Below are 26,931 nucleotides of genomic sequence, written 5' to 3' on the forward strand. Positions count from 1 at the left end.
CAAAAGCAGCACCTTAAATCTGACCCTGTACTGCACTGGGAGCCAGTGCAGCTTGAAAAGCACTGGGTGAATATGCTCCCATGGCAGAGACCCCGTGAGGAGCCTCGCTGCAGCATTCTGCACCCGCTGGAGTTTCTGGGACAGCTTCAAGGGCAGCCCCGCGTAGAGCGAATTACAGTAGTCAAGCCTGGAGATGACCGTCGCATGGATCACTGTGTTTTGCAGCACCCCACAAAACTGATCAATTGATACATCAAATGTGGGGTTCGTACTTAACATTAACTATGAACTCCTCAAAATTGGGGTCCCCTCCAAACCGGTGCCAAACTGTTGCAGTTGTTTGGCACTGTTTTTCTGTTAAAACTCCACATTCCGCAGCGTCCCGCAAACTGAGCAATTGCTGCTCAAACCTACGGTCGCACCTATTGCCCCAAAACCCAACGCTGTCCACTCCAAACTGGTGCCAAAGTTTGGCAACCGTTTCCAGTGACTGGCATTCAGAAACATATACAACCTCTGACTCTGGTGGCAGAGCACAGGGGGCTAGTGGCCACCAATAGACCTCTCCTCTGTGTTGTTATGGAAAAATCTAGGTGTGAGGCTGCTAAGTCACCCAGCTTATTGGGCTGAGCCCGCGGGTCCCTGCGGAATAAAGGAAGGAGTCCAGCCACCAACCGGAGCAAATAGCTGTAGACCCAAGTTTGTTGCGCAACAGGTTCAAAGAGGAATTTTGAACCCTGAGGATGGGGTGACAAAGACTTTTAAAACTTTCCCACCATATCCCAGAATACAGTTCGTACAGCATCATTGCTACATCACTGATATGTCACAAAGGGGGGGGGTAGACAGGGGTTACACTAGTTTAACCTTGGCAAACATGTCCAGACAAGTCCTTGGTACAAGATTAGCATAAGCAGACATGGGAGGGGAAGACTCAGGTATAAGATTAGCATAGGCAAACACCTCTGAAGTCCCACCACCCAAAGTACAAGAGAACTTCCTTTGCATGTCTAGACCCCATGGCAAGTCTGGTGGTGGGATTAGGCTTTCCTTGGCCAACAATCAGCTCCGCAATTGTCACCTCTGGGAACTTCCTGGAGTCTCTTTCAAGGGGAAAATACCGTATTTTTCGCCCCATAGGACGCACCGGCCCATAGGACGCACCTAGTTTTTTGGGGGGGAAATAAAGGGGGGGGAAATTATTTCCCCCCCAGGTGTGGGGCTGGGGTGGGGGAAGCCCGAGCTTCCCCCGACCCCAGCCCCCAGAACAGGCTGCTATCCGCTAGCCGTGGGAGAGCCGCGCGACTTCGCGCGGCTCTCCCACGGCTAGCGGAGCGCTGCGCGAAGCCCGAAGCTTGGGGCGTGCTGAGCTCAGTGCGCCCCAAGCTTCTGGGTGCCGGCAAGCTCTCCGCTAGCCGTGGGAGAGCTGCGTCTCCCACGGCTAGCGGATAGCTTCCTGAAGCCTGGAGAGCGAGAGGGGTCGGTGCGCACCGACCCCCCTCGCTCTCCAGGCTTCAGCGAAAGCCTGCATTCGCCCCATAGGACACACACACATTTCCCCTTCATTTTTGGAGGGGGGAAAGTGCATCCTATAGAGCGAAAAATACGGTAGCTTTGGAATGGAGAAACTGGCAAAGGAGTTGATTTTATATTATTTTTAAAGCTAAGTAACTTCCCTGAGCTGTCAAATTGAAAGGATGTTGTTGTTGTTGTTTAGTCGTTCTTTAATGTATGTTTTTAAAAAACCAGGGGGGAAACCACACCAACCTTTTCAAAATGTTATGATTTGTTTGGGGAGGTGAGGACGTGGAACTGTATTGTTGTTGTTTAGTCGTTTAGTCGTGTCCGCCTCTTTGTGACCCCCTGGACCAGAGCACGCCAGGCCCTCCTGTCTTCCACTGCCGCCCGCAGTTTGGTCAAACTCATGCTGGTAGCTTCGAGAACACTGTCCAACCATCTCTGTCGTCCCCTTCTCCTTGTGCCCTCCATCTTTCCCAACATCAGGGTCTTTTCCAGAGAGTCTTTTCTTCTCATGATGTGGTCAAAGTATTGGAGCCTCAGCTTCAGGATCTGTCCTTCCAGTGAGCACTCAGGGCTGATTTCCTTCAGAATGGATAGGTTTGATCTTCTTGGGGTCCATGGGACTCTCAAGAGTCTCCTCTAGCACCATAATTCAAAAGCATCAATTCTTTGGTGATCAGCCTTCTTTATGGTCCAGCTGTCACTTCCATACATCACTACTGGGAAAACCATAGCTTGAACTATACAGACCTTTGTCGGCAACGTGATGTCTCTGCTTTTTATGACTGACTCCCCTTGCCATCTCGACAGAGTCAGAGCAGGGAGGCTGGGACGACAATTCTCCTTCCACCTGGGGCTTAAGGCCTTGCTTGGTTAGCCCTTAGCACAGCTGAGCCCCTAGGAGTGGGCTAATCCTGGAGCGAGCGGGGCTTGTTGCTCCAAGTGAGCCTCCGGTTATTAACTTTAAGGGTGTGGAGCCAGGATTGCAGCCACCAAACCGGAATGGATTGTCTATCTCTGCTTGCCGTTTGTCTTGGCCACATCGCTCTGCTCATTAAGCATCACAAACCTAAACCGCAGAGGAAAAGAGGACATTCTTTGTACACAGCAAGATTGTCAGGGAGGATTTCTGTGAGATCAGCGCATAGCGGCAAAGTTCCAGGGTTATAATTTGCGTCAAAATGATAATTAAAAACCAACAACCTTGCAGGTTCTTCTGTAAGTTTGAAGGTGTGCAAGGGAGCAGCAAAAACTACAGAGATTCCTGTGGCTCCTTAAAGACTCGCAGATTTATAATGGTGTAATCTGCTTTCATGGTGGTTTCTTGTTTTGCACCTGATGAAAGAGGTTCTACAGTAATCCCCCAAAGCTTTTGCCAGATCTGCACGTATTTAATGTTCCATTACCCTGTTTTGTTGTGCTTGTAAGTTAGGAGCTATTTATAACCTGAGCAGTTACACAGCACTTTCAGAACATTCTCAGATGCTGGAGAGACAACGTGATGTAGTGGTTAGAGCGTCAGACTAGGTCCTGGGAGACCAGGGTTCGAATCTCCAGTGAGCGATGAAGCTTTCCTGGGTGACCTTGGGCCAGTCATCATCTCTTAGTCCTAACCTAGTTTGCAGGGTTGTTGTGAGGATAAAATGGAGGACAGGAGAAATCATGGGCTGCAGGGGGTTGGAATGGATGACCCTTTGGGTCCCTTCCATCTCTGATTTAATGAATGCTGCCTACCAACAAACGAACCTGTTTGCATTAGGGGATGTCCTGAAGTGGGGGACCTTATGCATTATATCTTGCACTGCCCCTTATATAATGAAGCAAGAGAACGATTTTTAGCACCTATAATGACAAGGTCCCCAAGCCAGAACCCCTCTGACATGATTTTATATCTCCTCGCAAAAACACAGATAAGTATGTGACCTGGCGTGTAGCACTCTTTGCAATTGCTGCTAGAAAAATTAGAGCAAATTATATAGCCAAGGTAGCCACCAACTGTAAAGGAGATGAATTTATTTGACCCTATCTACATCAAGCTATATTCTATCTTTATCACCAAATTCCAAATATAATTGCACATTGTATTAATTAACATTATTTTTTAATATATTAGTGGCCATGTGATGATTTTAGCCTATAAATTTTATTGTTTAAGGTCTTAACCTGTATATTAAGATACTTTTATAGCTCTTTTTAGAGTAGGTAATGTCTTGATAATATAAATGTTTTAAGTTTTTTGTATTAATCCAGCATATTTTATTTTAATTGTGGATTGATTCTGTGTACATTGCGGCAGCCCTTGGCTATGTGCAATAAAACTGACTGACTGACTGAATGCAGCCATAGCCCCTTGGCTGAAAGGTGGAATATAAATGAAGTCAGTGTACTTGCCAAATCCTCATGTTTTAGAATCATAGTACTGTAAGATGGAAGGGACCATGACGAGGGCCATTTATTCCAACCCCCTGCAAAGCAGGAATCTTTTGCTCTACGTGGGGCTCGAACCCACAACCCTGAGATGAGATCAAGGGTCTCATGCTTTACCAACTGAGCTATCCGGTAAACGCAGAAAGCTGGGATGTGTGCGGAGGAGGGCAACCAGGATGATAAAAGGTCTGGAATTGGAAACCAAGCCGTATGACAGGCATCCCCAACCTTTGGCCCTCCAGGTTTTTGGACTACAATTCCCATCATCCCTGACCACTGGTCCTGTTAGCTAAGGATCATGGGAGTTGTAGGCCATAAGGCAGGAGGTTGGGGGTGCCTGCCTTATGAGGAATGGTTGAAGGAGCTGGGTATGTTTAGCTTGGAAAAGAAGAGATTGAGAGGAGATAGGAGAGCCAAATATCTCAAAGGCTGCTGCATGGAGCAAGCTTGCTTTCCCTTGCTCTGGAAGGTAGGACTCGAACCAGTGGCTTCAAGTTACAAGGAAGGAGATAACTTTCTGACTGTAGGAGAACTCTACAGTTCTGTGATTCTAAATGAATGAATAAACAAGCTCAGTCACATTTACAAGAAAGCTGAGAAAATAACTGTAGGGTTGGGAGGGACTGAGAAATCTCAGGAGCATGACTTAGGCCATCCAGCAAGTTCCTGGAAGAAGTGAAACCTGAACTCGTGTCTTCGTAGTCTGCTCAACCGCTACACCATGCTGACTCATTCAGTTCTTGGCTTTGAAAAGATTTTAGCTTCAAGCCTTTCTCAAACAAGAAAATAGACGTTGAAACATAAACAGAAAGCGGAGGTGCTTGGGAAATCTTTTCTCTCTCTCAAGGGACACCGAGTCGCAGGGGGTGGAGTGGAACCAGTAACACAATTGCTACAGGTGATATATAGTAACGCCCAGTAAAGATTCTGCAGAATTGTTGAATTTCCCTGAAGTTCTGCATACTCAAGTTCCGATCCATTGACTCACAATACTCCAAAAAGTTAGAAGGGACCCGCAAGGGGCATCTAGTCCAACCCCCCTGCAATGAAGGAATCACCGCTAAAGAACCCCGGACAGATGGCCGGCCGCCCAGCCTCTGTTTAAAAATCTCCAAGGAAGGAGAGTCCACCATCTTCTAACGGAGCCAGCTGCAAAGTCTGACAGCCCTCACCGTTGGAAAGTTCTTCCTGATATAGCCGGAATCTCCTTCCTTGTCATTGGAATCCATTGGAACAACTTTCTGCCATCCTCCATGTGTCAGCCCGGGCCCTAAGGAAGTCAGATTATCCTCCACGAGGGCCAGGGCCTTCTCAGTGGTGGCTCCAACCTGGTGGAATGCTCTGTCCCATGAGACCAGGGCCCTGCAGGATTTAACTTCCTTCCACAGGGCCTGTAAGACAGAGCTATTCCGCCTGGCTTTCAATTTGAACTTAGTCTGATATTTTATTCCCCTTCCTTTCCTCCCTCTCCCCTTTTTATGAAGATTACCGGCTCTGGGATCCCACAGCTAATTCTCCCCTGGTCTCCTCGCTGGCCCAGATAGGACTAATTTAGCCAGCTAGCCCTGGTGATCCTCTAATGTTTATTGGATGGATTTCCCCCCTAAATTGATTTTTGAATTCTGAATTTATTGTTATTTACGTTTTATACTGTATTTTATGCTGTTTTTGTTGCATCAATTAAGTGTTTTGAATTTGTTGTTAGTCGCCCTGAGCCCGGTTTTCTGAACCGGGAAGGGCGAGGTATAAATAAAAAATTATTATTATAACCCTTCAGATATTTGAACATGTCTATCATACCACCTTCTTGAAGACTTCTGCTGCACTCAGAAGCTTGCCACGTTTGTTGACTTTCTGGCGAGCCCTAATGAAGGTTTTACTTTCTGAGATTCCCCTCCCCAGCCCTGCAAACCAGCTCAGCTACTCTTGCTTTTTAAGAAAAAATGCTATAATTATCCCTATTCAGTGCTACCATTTGCGCAATGGATCAGAACAATAGGGTCTTTTTTTATATATAAAAGAAAGCACAATACCTGTGTTAATTGGCTTTCCAATGCCAGGATGTCTGCGTAACCAACAACTAATGTTTTGTGTATTGCCCCTGTTGCTTACGCAACTAACTCTATCTCTGCTCTTATCTGCTTTTCATTCCCTTTGACCTGCCTGCTCACAATGCTCTCTTCCCAAAGCGAATATATCTGAAACTCAGTATAACACTTCAAGCATCAGCCCAGGAAAGCTGATGCACGAGTCTTTAAGGTGACACCGAAGTCTGTGTTGATATCCCTGGAGAGGGAGGCAGGTGAAGACACGCACCTGTGATTTCTACCAGGTAAATCCCTGGGCCAGTCGCTGCCTCTCAGGCTAGCCTCCCTCACAGGGTTGTTGTGAGAAGCAGGAGAACAACGTAAAGTCCACGACAATCCTGTAAAGTAGGCTAACCTGAGAGGCAGCGACTGGCCTGAGGTCACACAGTGAACTTCATGGTCAAGTGGGGATTCGAACCCCAGTCTCTCCGGGGTCCTAGTCCGGCACTCTAACCACTAGGCAGCACAGACTCTCTCACACCCTACCTATCGCTTCTGTGCTGCCTGTCTGGATACTTCAGCCGGAGGGGCATGCCCCTGGGTGGCCAAGGAATGTGCTGTTTATGCTCCTGAAAGTCAAGGAAATTGGCCCTCGACATTCCTGGGTCCTCTTTAGGACCGCAAAACAGGGGTGTGGCGAAAGAGCAAGGAGATGCGTCAGCACGGCTGGGTTTCATTCCCAGCAGCTGGAAAGAGGGTTGTGGCCTCTAGGGGTTAGAGCAGGCTAGGCGGAGCAGGAATGCTGGGCGCTCAGTCCCCGAGGGCTTGGAGGAAGAACAAAGCTGGAATGATGGGAGAGGGAGAGGCAGATTGGCAGGTGCATAACTGTTCCTCGTAATGTCGTAACCAGACATAATTTCTTATTTCTAAAGCACCAGCTGTTTGGATGCTTTTAATAGTGCGTTCCCAACGCAGGGGAGGGAGCCCAAGGGCACCTGTGGAATCCTGCTGGGTGCCCACTTCTTCAAAGACATCCTTTGCTCCTAGTTTAGGCGCTGTCTCCTGTTCAGTGCCTTGAGGCAGGGAACCAGGCAGAGGGCCTTCTCGGTGGTGGCGCCCGCCCTGTGGAACGCCCTCCCACCAGATGTCAAAGAGAACAACAACTACCAGACTTTTAGAAGACATCTGAAGGCAGCCCTGTTTAGGGAAGCTTTTAATGTTTGATGCATTACTGTATTTTAATATTTTGTTGGAAGCCGCCCAGAGTGGCTGGGGAAACCCAGCCAGATGGAGGGGGTATAAATAATAAATTATTATTATTATTTCCTGAGCAATGTCTCAATCTCTCCCTTTTTGGCAGCCCCTGCAGATGAGAAACCTACACCGCCTAAAATGTTGCGTTTGAGGTTTGAACAATTACCCTTTTAAAATTTCCCGTATGACGTTGCCCCCTTTCGTATTGGAAAAAAATCTGGCACTTTGAGCCAGTACCCTCTGAGCACGTGCAAAGTGCTCCCCACCCCGATTGTGTGTGTGTGTTTTTTTAAAGGAAATAAAGGCAAACTAACTCAGTTCAAGTGCTGAGTGTCCTCTTCTGGCGAGGATCTTTCCCCTCTCTTAACCCAACAAACAACAGTTTTGTGATGCCTTAAAGGCTCTCTGGTTGTGGCATAAGCCTTTGTGGGCTCACGAAAGCTGATACTGTAATGAATCTGTCAGTCCTTAAGGTGCCACAAAACTCTGTTTTCAATATGTGCTGTGGAATACTAATCCTCTGGAAAGCTTTTAATGCAGTTTACAGAAAGCCCAACAAAAACACACATCCACACACCCCCCCCAAAAAAGAAAAAAATCACACACTTTAGATACCAAGCTTATACCAAGAACTAACTTAGTTGGTCTTTAAGGTGCTACAGGAAGGAATTTTTTTATTTCGACACACTTTAGATGTCCCTCTGTCCTGGAACCCAGCCAGGAGCCTTTCAAACTGTTTGACACACACACAAAAATGACTCATTCTGGGCTGAAAGGGGATCTCATGAGTGCCGGTTGTGAAAAGTCCCACCGAATGCCTTGCTCGCTCCCTCCTTCCTCATCCTCACCCTTGTGGCCTGGATATGAGGTAACAGCGGAGGATCCCTTCCACCCCAAAGGGGGACGTTGGGTGGGTGAGCTCATGAGGACGGTTGGGCAAGAAGCTGGAGGCTGAAGCTGGCTCATTTCCTCTCTGGCTGGAGCCTTGGCTGCTCGCCTCTTTTCCTGGTGACCCAGGAGCTCGGATTAGGCAGGGTCTGCCGCCTCTGCCTCTCTGCTTGCCAAGACCTGCCCCTCTATCAAGGTGAGGGATCTGCGTAGCTGGACAGGTTCTGTGGAATGGTTAACCTGAGGCAATCTCACCCTGAGCCAATCATCGCAAGCGGCAGAGCGGGGCAGCCGAGAGTCTACGGCACCTGGGCACCTGCCCCAAAGCCTGTCTTGGAGAAGCAGCCAGCCAGCAGCAGGCACACCTGCCAGTCTCCAGAAGACAACCTTGCCAACCCAGCCATGACACCTCTCCCCTGGACAGCCTCCGTCGTCGCCGTCGTCCTCCTGCTCTGCCTCCCAGGGATGGCAATGCCAGGGCCCGGCCCGGAGGATGCCAGCCTGGACCCGGCCCTGCTGGAGCTGCGGACTCTCCTGGCGTCGGGCAAGGAAGGCGCTCTGCCCCAGGGCACCCTGGAGTCCCTGTTAAATATTGCGGTGGGTCGTGTGCAGTGCCCAGCAGTGCCGTGTGAAAAGGTAAAGAGGATGGCGGCAGGTGTGCAGTCTTCTCCCGCTCGCGTGGGTCAAACTCCAGCCGGGGTTCAAAGGTCCGAAGGATGAGGCAGGCAGCCTGGACGGGATGCCGCCGGCCTCACTCGCTCGCTTTAGGCGCAGAATAGGAGGAGGGGTGGGTTGGGAAAATGAGGCATCCAGGGAGAAATCCCGTTCCTATTAGCCACCTGGAAAACCCCTTTCTCTCTCCTGCTGTCTGTCTCTGGGAAACCACAGGAGCTTTAACTGGTCTTTGCGGGGTGCTGGGTTCAATCTTACGGTTGTGATTGATTGATTGATTGATTGATTGATTGCATTGCATTGATATCCCACCTTTTATCCCAGAAACTCAAAGCAGTGCATAGGGCTCCCTTCCCCTTCTCAACAGCCCTGTGAGGTAGCCAGGGCCAGATTTACGTTTGATGAGGCTCTAAGCTACTGAAGGTAATGGGGCCCTTTCTATGTCCAGCTGTCCTTTGTCAACAACAAACTGTTGCTGTTTTTTGTGTTGAATATATGTTATATGGTAATTGATGGACCTAATAGGTATCGTAAAGCCATTTGCACATAACAAATAGGAGCCTACACAACACAAAACACTGTTGTTGTATGTAAGTTTTATTTTTTTATCGTATATTTGGAAATGTACATCCAGTTTTTTTTCTTTAATTTTTTTTGGGGCCCCCGAGAGAGTGGGGCCCTAAGCTATAGCTTGTTTAGCTTGTATGTAAATCCGGCACTGGAGGTAGGTTAGGCTGAGAGGCAGCGACTGGCCTCCAAGGCCACCGTAATGAGCTCCCTGGCTCAGTGGGGATTCGAACCCCAGTCTCTCCCACATTTTAACCCCCTGCACTGCACTGGGACACTTCCCAGTGCAAGTTTCTCCAGTTGTCTTTCCCTTCTGCCTCTGAACTGTGTTATGTGCGGGGGGGGGGCGCGTGCATTTTGCCAGGAATGGCGAGACATGTAAAATGCCCGTGCGTGGACATTTAAGGCGCCACAGCAACACCTAGCATGTTATTTCACCTGCTGGCAAGACTCACTTTGAACCACTTAATAACAGGTTGCAGGACAATGGAGGTTCCCCCCCCCCCAGCTGTATCATGGATCTAGAGAGCCAAAGAAAACTTTCAGCTTTAAAACCAGTGGAAAACAGGCTGATGTGAACAGACACGGCTGCCAGCAGATCCACATCATATATTAAAGCGCACAACACTTGCCCTCCCCCTCCAAGAATCCTGGAAACTATAGTTTTCTGCTACAGTTCCCAAAACCCCAGTTCTCAGGGTACTTGAGGGGAAGCCATTCCCTTGAAATGTGTGTTGGGTGCACTTTGGGGGGGGGGAATGATGTGAATCTGCCCAGAGCACGTAGGGGATGAGGGCTGGCGATGATCCTTGGTGTGGCAGGAAGGGCATAGAATCCTAGAGCTGGATGGGGTTCCCTAGGGGTCATCTAGTCCAACCCCCTGCAATGAGGTCATTTGACGCGGGACCCGTTCTCGCCTTCAAACTGTTGGCAGGTATGGAGTTACCCTCCTACATCCCTGAGGAAGGGAAGGAATCCCTTCAACTCTTCGCTGTCGGCTCCATGCAATGCAAAGCCATAGAACATGTCTTAAAAAGAGGGTAAAGGTGTAGTTATCTTCAACGTCTGTTTTCGTAAGGTTATGTGTAAAGTGAGGGTGGGGGCATGAATCCATGGAGCAATCTAATAAGAGCATAATCGCAGGGTGGCGCTCAGTCCAGATGAATTGGGGCCAGAATCTGATTTTGGAGGAAGCTGGTCTAACAGAAGAGCTGACAGCCCAAGCACAGGCGTGCTCTTAAATGAATGAAAGGGTTTGTTTCCAAAAAGGAGAAGAAATAAAATGCAAACAGTATCAGCTGAAGGAGCAGCAGGTACTCCTGAACTCGGAGCAAGAGGTTGTAGAATTTTAGACTTAGAAGGGACCACGAGGGTCATCTAGTCCAACCCCCTGCAATGCAGGAAAACAGTGGGGCAGGTGAGAAAATTTCAGCCAAGGATGCAGCACCCAGCTGCCCGTGCCCAGACACCTCCCCTCAGCAGCTGGTCAACTGAAGGACGTGCCTCACATTCCTGGAACAGTTTGCTAGGCAATATTTGTAAGAATTCTCAATGGTCCTCCAGCCTCACCTGGAATCCAGTCAGTTATTAACAGACTTGCAGACCATAGGCTGGCCCCATTCCTCCCAGTAGATTAGGAAATTGGTTGTCTGCTAGAGTTTCAGGCAGGGGACTCTTCCAGCCCTGTTGGAAGATGCCATCAGCGGTTGAACCCTCAGGCCTCCTGCCCCTTAGTCACAACCCTTCCTGGGTGAATCCCAGTTCTCCTGCCCTGGCACCGGATCATAGGTTTAGACAAAAAACAAGGTATTTAAAAAAACCAGATGTTTTGTTATCCGTGCTCACCCATTTTGCACAGTGTCTCTGGGGAAAGCACCAAGCAAAGAACAAAATGTGAAAAAGTTAAGAGCTCGCCGGGGCAACAGGAACTGTCTCCTGGCTGGACCAAAGAATCTAGCCCAAAGTATCCTCATCATCATGGAATTGCAGAGTTGCAGAGCTGGAAGGGACTTCTGGAGATCATCTAGTCCAACCCCGCTGCGATGCAGGAATTGCAGTTAAAGAATCCATGACAGATGGCCATCCTGCTTCTGCTGGAAAACCTCCAAGGAAGGATACAGCTCACTGCCTTAATCAAACACCTTCTTTTATACTAAAATGCATTGGGTAACGATTGCAGTCGTAATCTCTTGGTTAACAGGATCTCGGCTGCAGCTACGGGTGCCAAAGTTTTCACTTCCACTGCTTCTGTGGGCTTTAAGAGTTTCACGTCAGGCTGAAGTGCTGCAGAGCATTTTCTGCACTGCATTTCCCCGCAGAGTTCAAACATCATCTGCTACATTTCTGCCTGTACTGCAGCTATTAGCTCAAGGAACAAGAGCCCTGTCAGAATAACGGTTGGCAACCTCCGCTGGGGCAAGGTTCGGCTGCAAAGCTAATGGCCACGTCCAGAGTTTGAAGAAGTGGCAGAGGCTACGTCGCAGACTGAATCAAAGTGGGGGCCCCTTCCCCAAGGGGTGTGGGCAGCGAAGAGTTAATAGCCAATATGTAGATGGCCTATGGAGGCTGGAGATTTCACAGGGTCAAAGGACTGTGCAGGGTCCTTTTATTAGGACAGATAAAAGAAAGTCCTTCTTGATGTGGCACAGAGTTAAACTGTGGAACTCCCTGCCACAAGAGGCAGTGATGGCCACCAACTTGGATGGCTTTAAAAGAAGACTGGACAAATTCATGGAGGAGGAGAGGGCTATTGAGGACTACTACTAGGCTCTACTTGCACAGCTGGTGGCAGCAATGCTTGCAAATGCCTGTTGCTGGAAACTGCAGGAGCAGAGAGGGCTCTTGTGTTCGAATCCTGATTCTGGGCCGAGTCAGGGGCTGGTCCTGCCCTGGCTTCAGATGCGAGGATTCCCTCGTTGCCTTCAGCTGGGCCATCACTTCCAGCTGCTCCAATGCACTGGGTCAGGGGAGGCTGAGGCGGCCCCTGGGTCTAGTAACCCGACATCTCCCAAGCTGCAGAGACTGAGGTCTGAGAGAAGGCGAGACCTGAGTATTCACAGGAGGCGTGCTCGCCTTCGGCCGAAACGGAGGTGAGTCGCCGGGGGATCAGGACTGGCCCCGACACAGATAAAAGGCTGTCGGACTCTGCCCCAGGTTGCGGGAGCAACATTGCTGTTTGCTAGAACCTGCCTGTGATCCTGTGCCTGACCTTGCCTGGTTTCCTGCCTTGGCCCTGTCGGACTGACTCCTCGCAGAACCCTTGGATTCGGGACTGGACCTGGACCGCGTTACTCTGGCTACCCGCAGGCCCAGCACAATGGATGAGCTTTCATCTGATCCAGCAGTCAGGCTCTCCCGAGCTCCTTCCGTCTTTGAAGCTTTCACCCTGTGATGTGGTCAGTGCAAAGGACTTCTGTTTCTTTTTCTGCTGGAGCCACTTTGCTGCATCATGTTCAACCTGCAAAAAAGGCTTGGCGGTTGTCTTTCACCTCAGACACCACCGCAGCCAGCAGAGTGAAGTTGAGCTTCACCTTTTTTTGGCATGGGAAAAAAACCCTGGGAAGGTTAAAAAGGTAAAGAGTTTGGATTTGATATCCCGCTTTATCACTACCCTACGGAGTCTCAAAGCGGCTAACAATCTCCTTTTCCTTCCTCCCCCACAACAAACACTCTGTGAGGTGAGTGGGGCTGAGAGACTTCAAAGAAGTGTGACTAGCCCAAGGTCACCCAGCAGCTGCATGTGGAGGAGCGGAGACGCGAACCCGGTTCCCCAGATTACGAATCTACTGCTCTTAACCACTACATCACACTAAAGGTAAAAGGACCCCCGACCATTAGGTCCAGTTGTGGTCAACTCTGGGGTTGCGGCGCTCATCTTGCTTTATTGGCCGAGGGAGCCGGCGTCCAGCTTCCGGGTCATGTGGCCAGCATGACTAAGCCGCTTCTGGCGAAACAGAGCAGCGCACGGAAACGCCGTTTACCTTCCCGCCAGAGTGGTACCTATTTATCTACTTGCACTGGCGTGCTCTTGAACTGCTAGGTTGGCAGGAGCAGGGACCGAGTAACGGGAGCTCACCCTGTCGTGGGGATTCAAACCGCTGACCTTCTGATTAGCAAGTCCTAGGCTCTGTGGTTTAACCCACAGCATCACCCGCGTCCCTCTGGGAAGGTTAAGCCTAGAGAAAAGTAGGGACTAGGAAAGCATGGATTTCCTTCAGGTTCTCTTCCCAGATATCTCTGGAACTTACGGTAAATTAGACTTTGGGCCCAGCTACTATCCTCATCAAGCATGTCTCTGATCATGCACAAAGTCCATTTCCTTGAATGGCCACAGATTGTTCCTATCCATGAGTTGAAGTAAGCGGCATTAGCCCATCGAAAGTGACAGCTTCCAAGCAGAAAGGAGACCCGAGACTGTTTCTTCTTAAGAAACCAACCACCATTGCATTGCTTGACCCCAGAATGGCCAAGTCCGAACCCCCAGGATCCAGATTTTCACAGAGCCAGCCTTTGAAAACAGGGAAGCGGAGATAATAGAATCATAGAATTGTAGAGTTGGGACCCTGCGGGGTCATCTAGCCCAACCCGCTGCAATGCAGGGATCTCAACTAAAGCATCCACGATAGATGGCCATCCAACCTTCAATGAAGGTGGGTCCACAACCTTCTGGTGGACTCCGTAGCATTCTACTATTGAACAGCTCTTACCGTCAGAAGGCTCTTCCTAATGTTTTGTTGCAATCTCATTTTTTTGCCATTTGAATCTGTTGGTTCAGATCCTGCTCCCAAAGAGAACAAGCTTGCTCCATCTTTCATGTGGCAGACCTTCAGATATTTAACGATGGCTATTGTATCCCCTCTGTCAGGATTCTTTTGGGGGACAGGAATTTTTTTGGGGGGGCAGAACCAATGTGATTGGGCAGTTAAGTATTCCTATTGTTTTACTTGATCTTATGGCTTGCACATAACTTCTGTTTGTATCCTGCCCTCAATCCTGTCTTCTTCCCACTTCTGTTCCCACCCCAAGCCTCCATTCACCAGAAATTCTTTACCTGTTACAAGCAAATGCAAAAACCTGTGTAGGGCCCTCAGGTAAACCCCAGAGGCTGTGTGAAAATGCCTTTATTATGAGGATTAGTTTAGGAACGGGATCAAGGAGGAGGAGGCAACTGTTTAGGGTGGTGCCCATTTTTTAAATGCATTTATTTTGCATCTCCTGTGCATCAAAAGCATTCAAATGCCCTGGCCCTTCCTTCCCCCTTTGATCTGTTCCTTTGCAAAAGAAGGATGAAAGGGCCTCAGCTGTTTGGGTTGTCTTAGTTACCGTCCAGGAGGCTCAGCTGGAGCCAGAGCCCAGCAACCTTCTGTTGCAAAGAAGGCACCCTCCACAAATCCAGAGGGGAGTCCCTAAGGCGGTTGGGTGGTGCCTTGAATGCCTCCTTCCAGCAACTCTTGCAGCCAAGCTGGTCTCAAATGTCTTGTTCCGCTTTCCTTTGGGTCAGCAAGGCTAGGGAGGGGCGTGTCCTATCATCTGGGCAGCCCAGGACTTCCAGACACACTGCCCAGGCTTAAATGCCAGGGAGGTCACACCCCCGGAGACACACTCCATTGTCTCTTGAGACAGACAGGTGCCAGCAACAACCCCACCTTTGGGCACAAGACAGAAGTACTTTTCTTGGGGGACAGGAAGCGGGAGGGTGTGGAGGACTCCCTGGTCCTGAATAGGGCAATTGTGCCCCTGAAGGACCAGGTGCGCAGCCTGGGAGTCTTTCTGGACTCACAGCTGTCCATGGAGGTGCAGGTCAATTCTGTGTCCAGGGCAGCTGTCGACCAGCTCCATCTGGTACACAGGATGAGACCCTCCCTGCCTGCGGACTGTCTCACCAGAGTGGTGCATGCTCTAGTTATTTCTCGCTTGGACTACTGCAATACGCTCTACATGGGGCTACCTTTGAAGGTGACCCGGAAACTGCAACTAATCCAGAATGCGGCAGCTAGACTGGTGACTGGAAGCGGCTGCCGAGACCGCATAACACCAGTCTTGAAAGACCTACATTGGCTCCAAGTACATTCCCGAGCACAATTCAAAGTGTTGGTGCTGACCTTTAAAGCCCTAAACGGCCTTGTTCCAGTATACCTGAAGGAGCGTCTCCACCCCCATCATTCAGCCCGGACACTGAGATCCAGCGCCGAGGGCCTTCTGGCGGTTCCCTCCCTGCGAGAAGCAAAGCTACAGGGAACCAGGCAGAGGGCCTTCTCGGTAGTGGCACCCTGTGGAACACCCACCAGATGTCAAAGAGAAAAACTACCAGACATTTAGAAGACATTTGAAGGAAGCCCAGTTTAGGGAAGTTTTTAATGTGTGACATTCTAATATATTTTTGATCTTTGTTGGAAGCCACCCAGAGTGTAAATTGTTGTTGTTGTTACAAGATCCTCCCCCTTGCCATGTCACCCTCACAACAAGCCTGTGAAGCACATTAAGTCCTACACTCTAATCACTCTGCCACACTGTCTCTATCCTGTCCCTCCTCATCAAATGGACTAAATGGGCAGCTGGCCTGATCCTGCAGGCTCCTTCTCCTCTGTCACCAGTGGCTCAGCTAGCCGCTCCTACATCCGGAGCAGCACGGCGGTGCGATCCGCCCGGGGGGGGTTGTCACCCCCCCTCTGGGATGGCACCTGAGGCGGACCGTCTCCACTGCACCCCCCCTTCCTACGCCCCTGTCTGTCACCTCCGCATCTTATTTCCAGATGCAGACATACTGCTAGGATGGACCATGCTAACCTCTAGACATCCCTCCCAGCAGAGCCATATTTTTTTGCAGATTCCCCTTTCATTCCTATTCTGCTGGGTGCAGGCTGTGGGGAGACTCACTGAAGAACTATGTGTTTCTGTTTGCTTGGTGAACATCAGCAGAACCAAGCAGATGCCTGTGAGACACCAGTAAGTAGGATCTTTTAAAAAAAATTAACAATTTCAACATAACAATATATCAAAACATATCATATTCATTATTTCCCCCCCCCTTTTTCCCCCATTCCCCATCAAACCCCACCGAGACATTCCTCAACTCCTCTCTCTGATTTCTCAACCCATGTCACTCTCTGCATATTATAAAACTATTTCCATCCTTATATTATCTATCTACCATGTTATCAAGCACTAAATTTGTGTATGTTTATTCAAAACCTGCCAAGGAGTCTTTGTTGTCTTTTTAAATACTTTGTAAAAAGTTCCCATTCTTCCTTGAAGTCACAGTTGTCCTCATCTCGCAGTTTGTATGTCAGTTTAGCCAATTCTGCACAGTTCATCAACTTCTCTTGCCACTGCTCCTTTGTCGGGGTTTCTTCGTTCCTCCATCCTTGTGCTATCAAGACTCTTGTCACTGTTGTGGCATACATGAATAAAGTCTTTGTTTTCCTTGGCAGCTCTTGTCCTAAAATCCCTAACAAAAATGCCATAGATAGCTCTTCTCTCCCGTGAATTTGTCTACCCCTCTTTTTAAGCCCTCCCGAGTTGTCAACCGTCACTGCCTCCTGTGGCAGAGAGTTCCACAGTTCAACCCTCACTGTGCAAAGAGGTATTTCTTTTCCTGCTGCCTCGTATTTCGCAGTGCGGAGGAGACATGCAGGCACCCAGACGTAAGTTGAACGTGTGCCAGGTTGCGAGAGACACAGAGAGAATGACTCTTTGTACTCTCTGCCAGCGTCACGCTCGGAAGTACACAAGCGAGAATGTCAGGCTCCAGGTGTGATCATGCACACCTTCCCCTGGGGTGCCACCCACTTTGGCACACATTGAGGCACGCTTGCCTTAGGGAGGAAGGCATTCCATTCCTGGAACGATAGAGCTATAGCAGTTTCGGCCGGCGCAGCGATACTGCAGCGGGGTGGAAAAACTGCAGAAGTCGAATTTATTTCGAACATGGCTACATTCCACCTCTTTCAAGAAGAAATTCTCGATGGGTAATAATCAAAAGCAACAAGATCCCCCTAGGGCAGGCATCCCCAACCTTTGGCCCTCCAGATGTTTTGGACTACAGTTCCCATCATCCCTGACCACTGGTCCTGTTAGCTAGGGATCATGGGAGTTGTAGGCCAAAACATCTGGAGGGCCAAAGGTTGGGGATGCCTGCCTTAGGACTGCCATCTGACCAGGTCTGGCCTGCTCCTACGCCATTCACGGCCAGCTGACCTGTAGAAATTAGCAAGGCAACCTCTTTGCCGTGTCAAGAGTGACAGAATTCCTGCATTCCTGCACCCGCTTGACTGATTCAATCAGGAAAAAAATGGATCCCGTTCGCAACCAGTGGTACCACTGTCCTCTGATTCCTGGACCATTCGCAGGCCGGATTTAGAAGGCAATTGGGCCGGATCCGGCCCCCGGGCCTTAGGTTGCCTACCCATGGTCTGGACTAAGGATTCTGAGCTCCTGTGTTCTGAGCCGATATGTCCAATCACAGAACGTTTCAGGATTTGGGCCTATGCCATTGGCCCTTGAACTCTGATTCGTGATTCGCAACTTGGAAGTTTAGCCAGCCAATCACGTTGGGAGTGGGAGTGGCCCAGGCTTTCAGGAATGTATATAAGCATTTGCTTTGCCCCTGTTCCCCAGTTATGTCGTTCAGTAAAGGTTCTTGTTATGTACTGAAGTTCTCACCCTGGGCCAGCAGGGGGATACTGTAGATAGTTATGCAAATGAAGGATCGAAATTGACGTTCAGTGATTGGATAGTTTGTATGCAAATGAAGGCTCGAAAGTGACGTTCAGTGATTGGATAGTTTTAGAAAGTTGCAACAGTTACGATTGTTCTGGAGCTCTATATAAGCAGGCTGACTGAGCTCCTCAGTTCAGTTCTGTTCCAGCTTACAAATAAAGAGCTGTTTTGGAAGAATCGCTGTGTCGTCTGATATGTTCGCCCCCAACTTAACAGTTCTTGCTGTTATCGCTGTGCCTTGCCTCATGGGAACCCACCTACCCTTCACAGGCATTTGGGATCAGAGTTTTCTGGGTCTGGATTTTTCTTGTCCTAAATTAAAAAGAGGAAAGGGGGTGCCTCTGCCTATTATTATTATTATTATTATTATTATTATTAATACCCCACCCATCTGGCTGGGTTTCATGTCATCTGGCCCCAACCAGACCTGACAGAATAGCTTCAAACAACTGGCAACTTCCTAAACTACCTATCCAGGCTTTGCAAACAGCTCAGCAATCCTTTATCAGCACCAGGGCAAAAGCCAAGGACTCCATGGTTTGTCTCAGCCCAAAGCTATCCAGACCCATCTAGTTGCAGGCTGAGCGGCCTAGTCGGAGCTGGGTTCAAATCCCACGTGAGTCATTCACCTCTTATCTGGTGCTGATAACACCCAAGAAGTTCACTTTTATTAATGTTCTGTCCCCTGCATCTCAGAGGCCCTGATCCAGCTGATAGCTGCAGGAAACAGAACGCTAGGTGCAATAGATCTTTGGCCTGATCCAGCCTTCCCCAACCAGGTGCCCTCCAGAAGTTTCAGAGGAGCCACAAAGCTTCGAGGCCGCTTTACTTTCAAAAAGTTCTTTTATTTTCATGTCAGCGTGTGCAAGCTTCGGAGTTACACAGCACTCTGCGTCAGATGTCGTTTATTTATTATTAAATGTGTCCACCCATGAACAGAATCATTTGGGCAGCTTGCAAAGGAAAAACGAACAAACACCGTAGGGTTTTATTTTAAAAAGACACAATAATGAAAACCAAATCTCCAAATGAATCCGAACTTCAATGTCTAAGATCCCTGGTAGAGGACAAGGCTCCTGAGATCACGTTAAGGGTAGCCAAATTCTGTGCGATTGCCATAAAACTTAGGGAACAAGCTGTGCTATCATAATAATTAAGGTTTTAAATGATAATTTTAGGTTATATGTTAGAGACTAAGTTTTAATTTATATATTTTTAACTGTTGCTATGTCTGTATTATCCCTGTTACACCTAATTGCAAATTCAAATGTATCCCTATCGTGTTTTATGATTTCCTTGATATTGTATGCGGGCTGGAACTGGTCTGGGACCGAAATAATAAAAATTCAAATAATGGAAACCATAAAAATCTGTGCAAAAATAACAAATTGTCCCCCTCCCCTCTCTCTCTCTCTCTCTTTCCCCCTTCCAGTGTCTCTCTGCTTCGGATATTTTTACACTCACAAAGAGAAAAACTCCCAGGGATGCCAACCTCACATCCTCGGAGCTGTTGCCGTTCTCCGCTGGCCTGGTCTACTACCTCTCTGACCCCACGGCAGCTTGCCGGGCCGTGGCGGACGGAGACTGGGTGGCCAAGGTCTGCACTTTGCAGAGCGAATTCTTAGAGGGGAATCCTCCCACTAAGCCTGATCGAGAGAAGGTGGCCGAGCTGATGGGGGCCCTTCAGAGAAACATCCAGGAGAATGAAAGAAGTGAGGTAACAACAACAACAACAACAACAACAACAAAATTTATTTCTTCCCCGCCCTTCCCGGTTCAAAATCCGGGCTCAGGGCGGCTAACAACAAATTTAAAACAATTATAAAAGCAGCATAAAATACAGTATAAAAACATGAATAACAATAGCATTCAAAAATTAAAAATAGATTCGATAATCCCCAGGGCTAGCTGGCTGAATTGGTCCTACTTGGGCCAGCGAGGAGGCCAGGGGAGAATTACCTGTGGGGTCTCAGAGCGGGTGATCTTCATAAAAGGGGAGGGAAGCGAAATAAAAGATCAGGCTGAATTCAAATTAAAGGCCACACGGAATAGCTCTGTCTTACAGGCCCAATGGAAGGAGGTTAAATCCTGCAGGGCCCTGGTCTCATGGGACAGAGCATTCCACCAGGTCGGAGCCACCACTGAAAAGGCCCTGGCCCTGGTGGAGGATAGTCTGACTTCCTTAGGGCCTGGGACCTCTAAACTATGGTTATTCATGGACCTTAAGGTCCTCTGTGGGGCAGACCAGGAGAGGCGGTCCCGTAAATACGAGGGCCCTAAGAGAGGTAACACCTGGGAAAGGATCTGCTGGCAGGATCTACTCCCATCCCAATTAAGAACATAAGGAGGAGCCTGCTGTGTTAGGCCAACAACAGCCCGTCCAGCCCAGCCTTCTGTTCTCACAGTGGCCAACCAGATCACCCAATGGGAAACCAGCAAGCAGAATTCGAACACTAGAGCAGGGACTGGGATTCAGAAGCATTGCTGCCTCTCAACTGTGGAGGCGTCGTAGAGCCATGCTGGCTAGGAGCCATCGATAGCCCTCCTCCTCCATGAATTTGTCTGACCCTCTTTCAAAGCCATCTAGATTGGTGGACATCCCTGCCTACTGTGGCAGGGAGTTCCACAGGTTAACTGGGTGCAGTGGGACAAAGGCCTTCCTTTCGTCTGCCCTGAATCTGACAAATTTCCATTTCACGGGATGTCCATGAGTTCTAGGGTTGTGATACAGAGCAAAACATTTCTCTATACACTAAGATTTTAATAAGTTTATAATTCACGTGTAGCTTAATGTGCAGACCAGTTTTCCCCACGTTGGTGAGTTTCAGGTGTTTTGGATTACAACTCTCACCTGGCCAGGTCAAACTCCATGTTTTTGAGAGATGCTGCCAAGACGAATTTCCTGATAAATGGTGATGCCCGTTAAAGGAAAACCGTAATTAAAATGCTAGCATTCCCCTTGCCCTGCCATTGCCTCCTTGCCTCCTGTGCTTGTGAGAGCCGCACGGTGGCATGGAAATTAGACAGCAAAAGCTTTTCCTGTCTTTTCCTGATGGGGTAAAGTTCTACCTATTGGATATCTGTCTGTCACACTATAATTAAGGAGGGGACAGCTGGCAACTCTAATCTTCTCTACTGTTAATCATCTGGTCTTTGATGGCAAGGAAGAGGAGGAAGACCGAACTTGATAAAGCTCTAGGTGGGAGCAGTTAAAAGCTAGTTAAATACGACAAGGCCAACTTTCTAGTCCTCATTGCTAAGACAGAAAAGCCTCAAGACACACAGGCTTTTCTTATTGCTCCCATCGCTAAATTCCCACACTTCCATTCCCTTTTCACGTCCTTCTCTCCTCCACTGCCACCCTCTGTTATTCCTCTGTCTTGCCATTAAATTAAGTACATCGCTAGACATTCTGCAGCCATGGCTGTCAGGGTGGCTTACAAAATAAAGCACAAATACGTAGCTGTGATTCCTGCTTTGCAGTGGGTTGGACTAGATGCCCCCTGAGGGTCTCTTGTAGCTCTAACATTCTAGGATCCTGTGAAATAAATTGCTCGGCTGAGCAGCCTCAGAGACTCAGCCTGTCGCCTGACCTGCTCTCCTCTCCTTCCCAGCCCTGCGCAGGAGTGGACCAGATCCTGGAGAGCAGCGCACGGATCTCCAAGCAAGTAGCCTTGGAGCCAGCTGGGCGGGTGCTGGCAGCCGTTGCCTACCATGCCCTGGCGGGGGGCTGCTTCCGTGCCCTCCCCCCCGAGCACTACTTTGTGGAGTACATCTTTGGGCTCTACGGCAACAAGACCCACAACCTCACCTTGGCAGGTAATTTCATCCCACTGGTTTTTTTGTTTGTTTTTTGAATTTGATAGTGTTTATTATACAAACCATTAGAAGTAAATTTAGGTAAAGGTAAAGGGACCCCTGACCATTAGGTCCAGTCGTGGCCGATTCTGGGGTTGCGGCGCTCATCTCGCTTTACTGGCCGAGGGAGCCGGCGTACAGCTTCCGGGTCATGTGGCCAGCATGACTATGCCGCTTCTGGTGAACCAGAGCAGTGCACGGAAACGGCATTTACCTTCCCTCCGGAGTGGTACCTATTTATCTACTTGCACTTTGACGTGCTTTCGAACTGCTAGGTTGGCAGGAGCAGGGACCGAGTAACGGGAGCTCACCCGTCGCGGGGATTCAAACCGCCGACCTTCTGATCAGCAAGTCGTAGGCTCTGTGGTGCATGAAGTGCAAGCTCTGTCTTGCAGGCCCTGCGGAAAGATGTCAAGTCCCGCAGGGCCCTGGTCTCTTGTGACAGAGCGTTCCACCAGATTGGGGCCATGACCGAAAAAGCCCTGGCTCTGGTTGAGGCCAGCCTAACCTCTCTGTGGTCCTGGACCTCCAAGATGTTTTTATTTGAAGACCGTAAGGTCGTCCGTGGGACATACCAGGAGAGGCGGTCCCGTAGGTACGAGGGTCCTAGATTGTATAGGGCTGTATAGGTCAAAACCAGCACCTTGAACCTGATCCTGTACTCCACCGGGAGCCAGTGCAGCTGGTATAGCACCGGGTGAATGTGATCCCGCAGAGAGGACCTCATAAGGAGTCTCGCTGCAGCATTCTGCACCCGCTGGAGTTTCTGGGTCAGTCTCAAGGGCAGCCCCACGTAGAGTGAGTTACAATCCATCTTTGGAAATACACCCGGGTGTGGCGTAGCTACAAAATGGAACAGACAAATGTCAAAAGCTCAGCTGGGGACTTTGTGAGAGTGCTATTGAGACATTAACAGTGCAGTCTCTCTAATCCATGTCCACCGAGAAATAAGTCCTGTTGAATTCAATGGGCCTTATTCCCAGGTAAGCGGGGGTTAGGATCGCAGCTGAAGGCTGTGAGCCTGAAAGTCCTTGGCTGTTGGTGCTGCTGCTGCCACCAGCTCCGTAAGTCTTTGATAGAGAGTGTGCAAAGAGCTCAAGGAGTTGGGTTGGTGGTAAATGCACGTGGCAGAGATCCTGAGGGCATCTGGTGAGATCAGGGCCTCTTCTGTGTTTGCAACAGGCTTGACCAGGCTGATGGAGCAGCTCAAAGTGGGTCCTGAGGCGTCCCACACAGGACACGACCACGGGGAACCTGGGCACGAGCACCCTCACGACGACCACGCGCTTGGCAGCCACCACGACCACGCGCACGAGGGCGCCACGCACGATCACCCTCATGATCATGGTGACCACGAGGGTCACGAGGACCATCACCTTCATGATCATGGTGATCACGAGGACCATCACCACGGCAATGACACTGACCACCACCATGGCGATGAAATGGAACACCCTGGAAACCGAACGGAGAAGAACATGGCCCGGCGGAGGCGGAGTCTGCATGGAACAGGAGGGCAGGACGCGAACGTCTGGGATACGGTGAGGAGCGTTTTCTGTCCCATCACAAACATCTAAAGAGAGAGACCGCTTGGTGGTTCAAGGGTAGGAGCGCCAGCTTGGCCCTGCAACCACGGGTGCCCAGAGCCGTGGGTGCCATACAGCGTGCATGGCCCTGGCAACAAAATTTATGGGTGCCTGGCCCCTTCATGGGGAATTGTGTGGGTGCCCGGGCACCCAGGAAGTTGGCACCTATGGATCTGCTAGATAGCAACCATGATCATGTTGCTCGTTAGTTTCCCATCCCTGGTCCTGGGCTCCCTCCTTGTCTTCATGTTCCACAAGGGAAAGGAGAATTTGACTTAAAAGTCCGATGAACGTCTGACGTGATGAAAGCTGGCACACAAAGGCTTTTAAATAAAAACCAAATTAATTTCCACATGGTGTGGAGGGGGAGGGGGATGTTGCCTTGCCCTCCGTGCATCAGGTGATGTTGGGAACAGGTGATTTTCTCATGAAGGGCAGAGCCCAGAGGCAGATGATGAAGTTCTTTTCCCACTCCATGTGTTTCGTCAGCGCTTAGACAAGAAACTGAGAACAGGACTCTGATTGTAGCTGGGTTTTTGTCAGGCAGCAGAGAGGGGTCTGTCTGCTTTTGTGTGTCTGTCTTTGGGATTGCCATCTGACCAGGAAAAAAAGCTGGTCTGGCCTGCTCCTATGCCACTCAAGGCCAGCTGACCTGTAGAAATCAGCAAGGGAACCTCTTTGCCGTGACAAGCGTCACAGAATTCCTGCATTGCAGGGGGCTGGACTGGATGACCCCTTGGGTCCCTTCCAACCAATTCTATGGTTCTAGAATTGAAGTGTAGGTGGGTCCCACGAGGCAAGACACAGTGATAACAGCAAGAACCTTTATTGAACTTAATTAAGGTTAAGAACTTAATTTGTTCTGGAGGTTCGTTCTTAACCTGAAACTGTTCTTAACCTGAGGTACCACTTTAGCTAATAGTGCCTCCCGCTGCCGCCACCACACGATTTCTGTTCTCATCCTGAAGCAAAGTTCTTAACCCCGGTCCACCCGACAGTGGACCGGCCCTCTGCTGAAAAAGTTTGCTTATCCCTGGTCGACTCAAGCTCAGGCAAACACAGACCACTGAATACATAACACCAAACCTCCACGGCCTTACGGGATACAGTGGTACCTCGGGTTAAGTACTTAATTCGTTCCAGAGGTCCGTTCTTAACCTGAAACTGTTCTTAACCTGAAGCACCACTTTAGCTAATGGGGCCTCCTGCTGCCGCCACGCCGCCGGAGCCCGATTTCTGTTCTCATCCTGGAGCAAAGTTCTTAACCCGAGGTACTATTTCTGGGTTAGCGGAGTCTGTAACCTGAAGCGTCTGTAACCTGAAGCGTCTGTAACCCGAGGTACCATTGTACATAACTGGGGAACAGGGGCAAAGCAACTGCTTATATACATTCCTGAAAGCCTGGGCCACTCCCACTCCCAATGTGATTGGCTGTCTAAACGTCCAAGCTGCGAATCACAACTCAGAGTTCAAGGGGCAAGGGCAGAGGCCCAAATCCTGAAATGTTCTGTGATTAGATATCACGTATCGAATCAAAACACAGGAGCTCAGAATCCTTAGTCCAGACTCAAGCTCAGGAAAACAGACCATGGAACACATAACAGGAATCACCTGGTTCCAATGGCTACAGATCAAATGGATGCGAAAGGCATGGTGATAGGGGCCATTTATTATTATTATTATTATTATTATTATTATTATTATTATTATTATTTATACCCTGCCCATCTGGCTGGGTTTCCCCAGCCACTCTGGGTGGCTTCCAACAGAACACTAAAATACAATAACCTATTAAACATTAAAAGCTTCCCTAAACACGGCTGCCTTCAGATGTCTTCTAAAAGTCTGGTAGTTGTTTTTCTCCTTGACATCTGGTGGGAGGGCGTTCCACAGGGAGGGTTCCACCACCGAGAAGGCCCTCTGCCTGGTTCCCTGTAACTTGGCTTCTTGCAGCGAGGGAACCGGCAGAAGGCCCTCGGCGCTGGACCTCAGTGTCCGGGCTGAACGAGGCATTTGAAGAACTGGCAACCCTAGTCTCCTTGGGATCTCCTTGTGGCTCACTCATCTGGGGGGCATGTCTTTATTTCCAGGTCTGCCTCAGCCCCAGTGACCTGTTTGAGATTTACGGGATCGACGAAGGCGCAGGAATCTCCAGCCCTGATTTCAGCCGCGTGAGCCCAGCGCTGGTGCAGCAACAGCTGAGTAAAGCCTGCTCTGCCTCCCGGAACGCCCCTGCCGACGGGCGGCTCACCACTGCGCAGAGTGAGTCCACGCACCCTTAAAAAGGAACTGGTCTTTTAAGCCAATTAGAAACCAAATTGCTGAGTCCTGTAGGAACCTGTCCAGTTAAAGGTCTGGGCTTGAGGTCCTAAGGCTGCTTCTGCGTAAGACGCCCAGTAGCTTACTGAGGCATTCCCAAAGCAAAGGAAGGGTTAGACACTGATTAATAACACACAGAGGCTTGAGCCAGCAAGACTCTGGGAGGAGTGCGTATAATAATAATTCCTGTCCACCCTCCGGCCCACGTCGTTTTATTCACAAAAGAACTTTTATTCACAAAAGAACACAAAAGCATCAATAGGAGTATAGCATCTAGATCAAGGGAAGTAATAGTGCCACTGTATTCTGCTCTGGTCAGACCTCACCTGGAGTACTGTGTCCAGTTCTGGGCACCACAGTTCAAGAAGGACACTGACAAACTGGAACGTGTCCAGAGGAGGGCAACCAAAATGGTCAAAGGCCTGGAAACGATGCCTTATGAGGAACGGCTAAGGGAGCTGGGCATGTTTAGCCTGGAGAAGAGGAGGTTAAGGGGTGATATGATAGCCATGTTCAAATATATAAAAGGATGTCACATAGAGGAGGGAGAAAGGTTGTTTTCTGCTGCTCCAGAGAAGCGGACACGGAGCAATGGATCCAAACTACAAGAAAGAAGATTCCACCTCAACATTAGGAAGAACTTCCTGACAGTAAGAGCTGTTTGACAGTGGAATTTGCTGCCAAGGAGTGTGGTGGAGTCTCCTTCTTTGGAGGTCTTTAAGCAGAGGCTTGACAACCATATGTCAGGAGTGCTCTGATGGTATTTCCTGCTTGGCAGGGGGTTGGACTCGATGGCCCTTGTGGTCTCTTCCAACTCTGTGATTCTATGATTCTATGAACTTTTTACACAGTGTTCTTAAGAACCAATCAGACTTCGTCTGAGCATTTCATAACCCCCACGTGGGGACAAAGTCAGATCAGAAGAAATTCTTTTATTTTATTTTTTTTTTTTTTTTTGACTGTTCGGCCAAGCTGGAGCACATCTTTTATTTTTTATTTTTTAAATATTTATTAGAGTTTAAAATAAAAATAGATATAATAAACAGTATAACATATATCTTAACATAATTTCACATTTTCTTTGGACTTCCTCA

General features: G+C 49.2%; 1 protein-coding gene and 1 long non-coding RNA gene across 3 annotated transcripts in view; one reads left to right on the forward strand and one right to left on the reverse strand.

Moving 5' to 3' along the window:
• Window positions 1-26,931, forward strand: part of SLC39A4 (solute carrier family 39 member 4) — a 62,298-nt gene that overhangs the window by 13,051 nt on the left and 22,316 nt on the right. Inside the window, exons 1-5 of one of the 2 annotated variants that reach the window (XM_081012586.1) lie at window positions 7,942-8,753; window positions 19,507-19,791; window positions 21,689-21,893; window positions 23,115-23,473; window positions 25,609-25,780. In XM_081012586.1, coding sequence (XP_080868712.1) covers window positions 8,349-8,753; window positions 19,507-19,791; window positions 21,689-21,893; window positions 23,115-23,473; window positions 25,609-25,780 — 1,426 coding nt within the window. In that variant the 5' untranslated portion in view covers window positions 7,942-8,348. Of the gene's footprint in view, window positions 1-7,941; window positions 8,754-19,506; window positions 19,792-21,688; window positions 21,894-23,114; window positions 23,474-25,608; window positions 25,781-26,931 lie in introns of those variants that run through there. The other variant, XM_081012587.1, reaches the window with a different exon arrangement.
• Window positions 1,766-8,494, reverse strand: LOC308480961. Its single transcript, XR_013988361.1, has 2 exons — window positions 8,373-8,494; window positions 1,766-2,590 (listed from the first exon to the last, which is right to left on the reverse strand). It is a non-coding gene; the product is annotated as an uncharacterized lncRNA (long non-coding RNA).

The sequence above is a fragment of the Podarcis pityusensis genome, assembly GCF_964106645.2.
Source record: "Podarcis pityusensis genome assembly, chromosome: 7".
NCBI classification, from domain to species: domain Eukaryota; kingdom Metazoa; phylum Chordata; class Lepidosauria; order Squamata; family Lacertidae; genus Podarcis; species Podarcis pityusensis.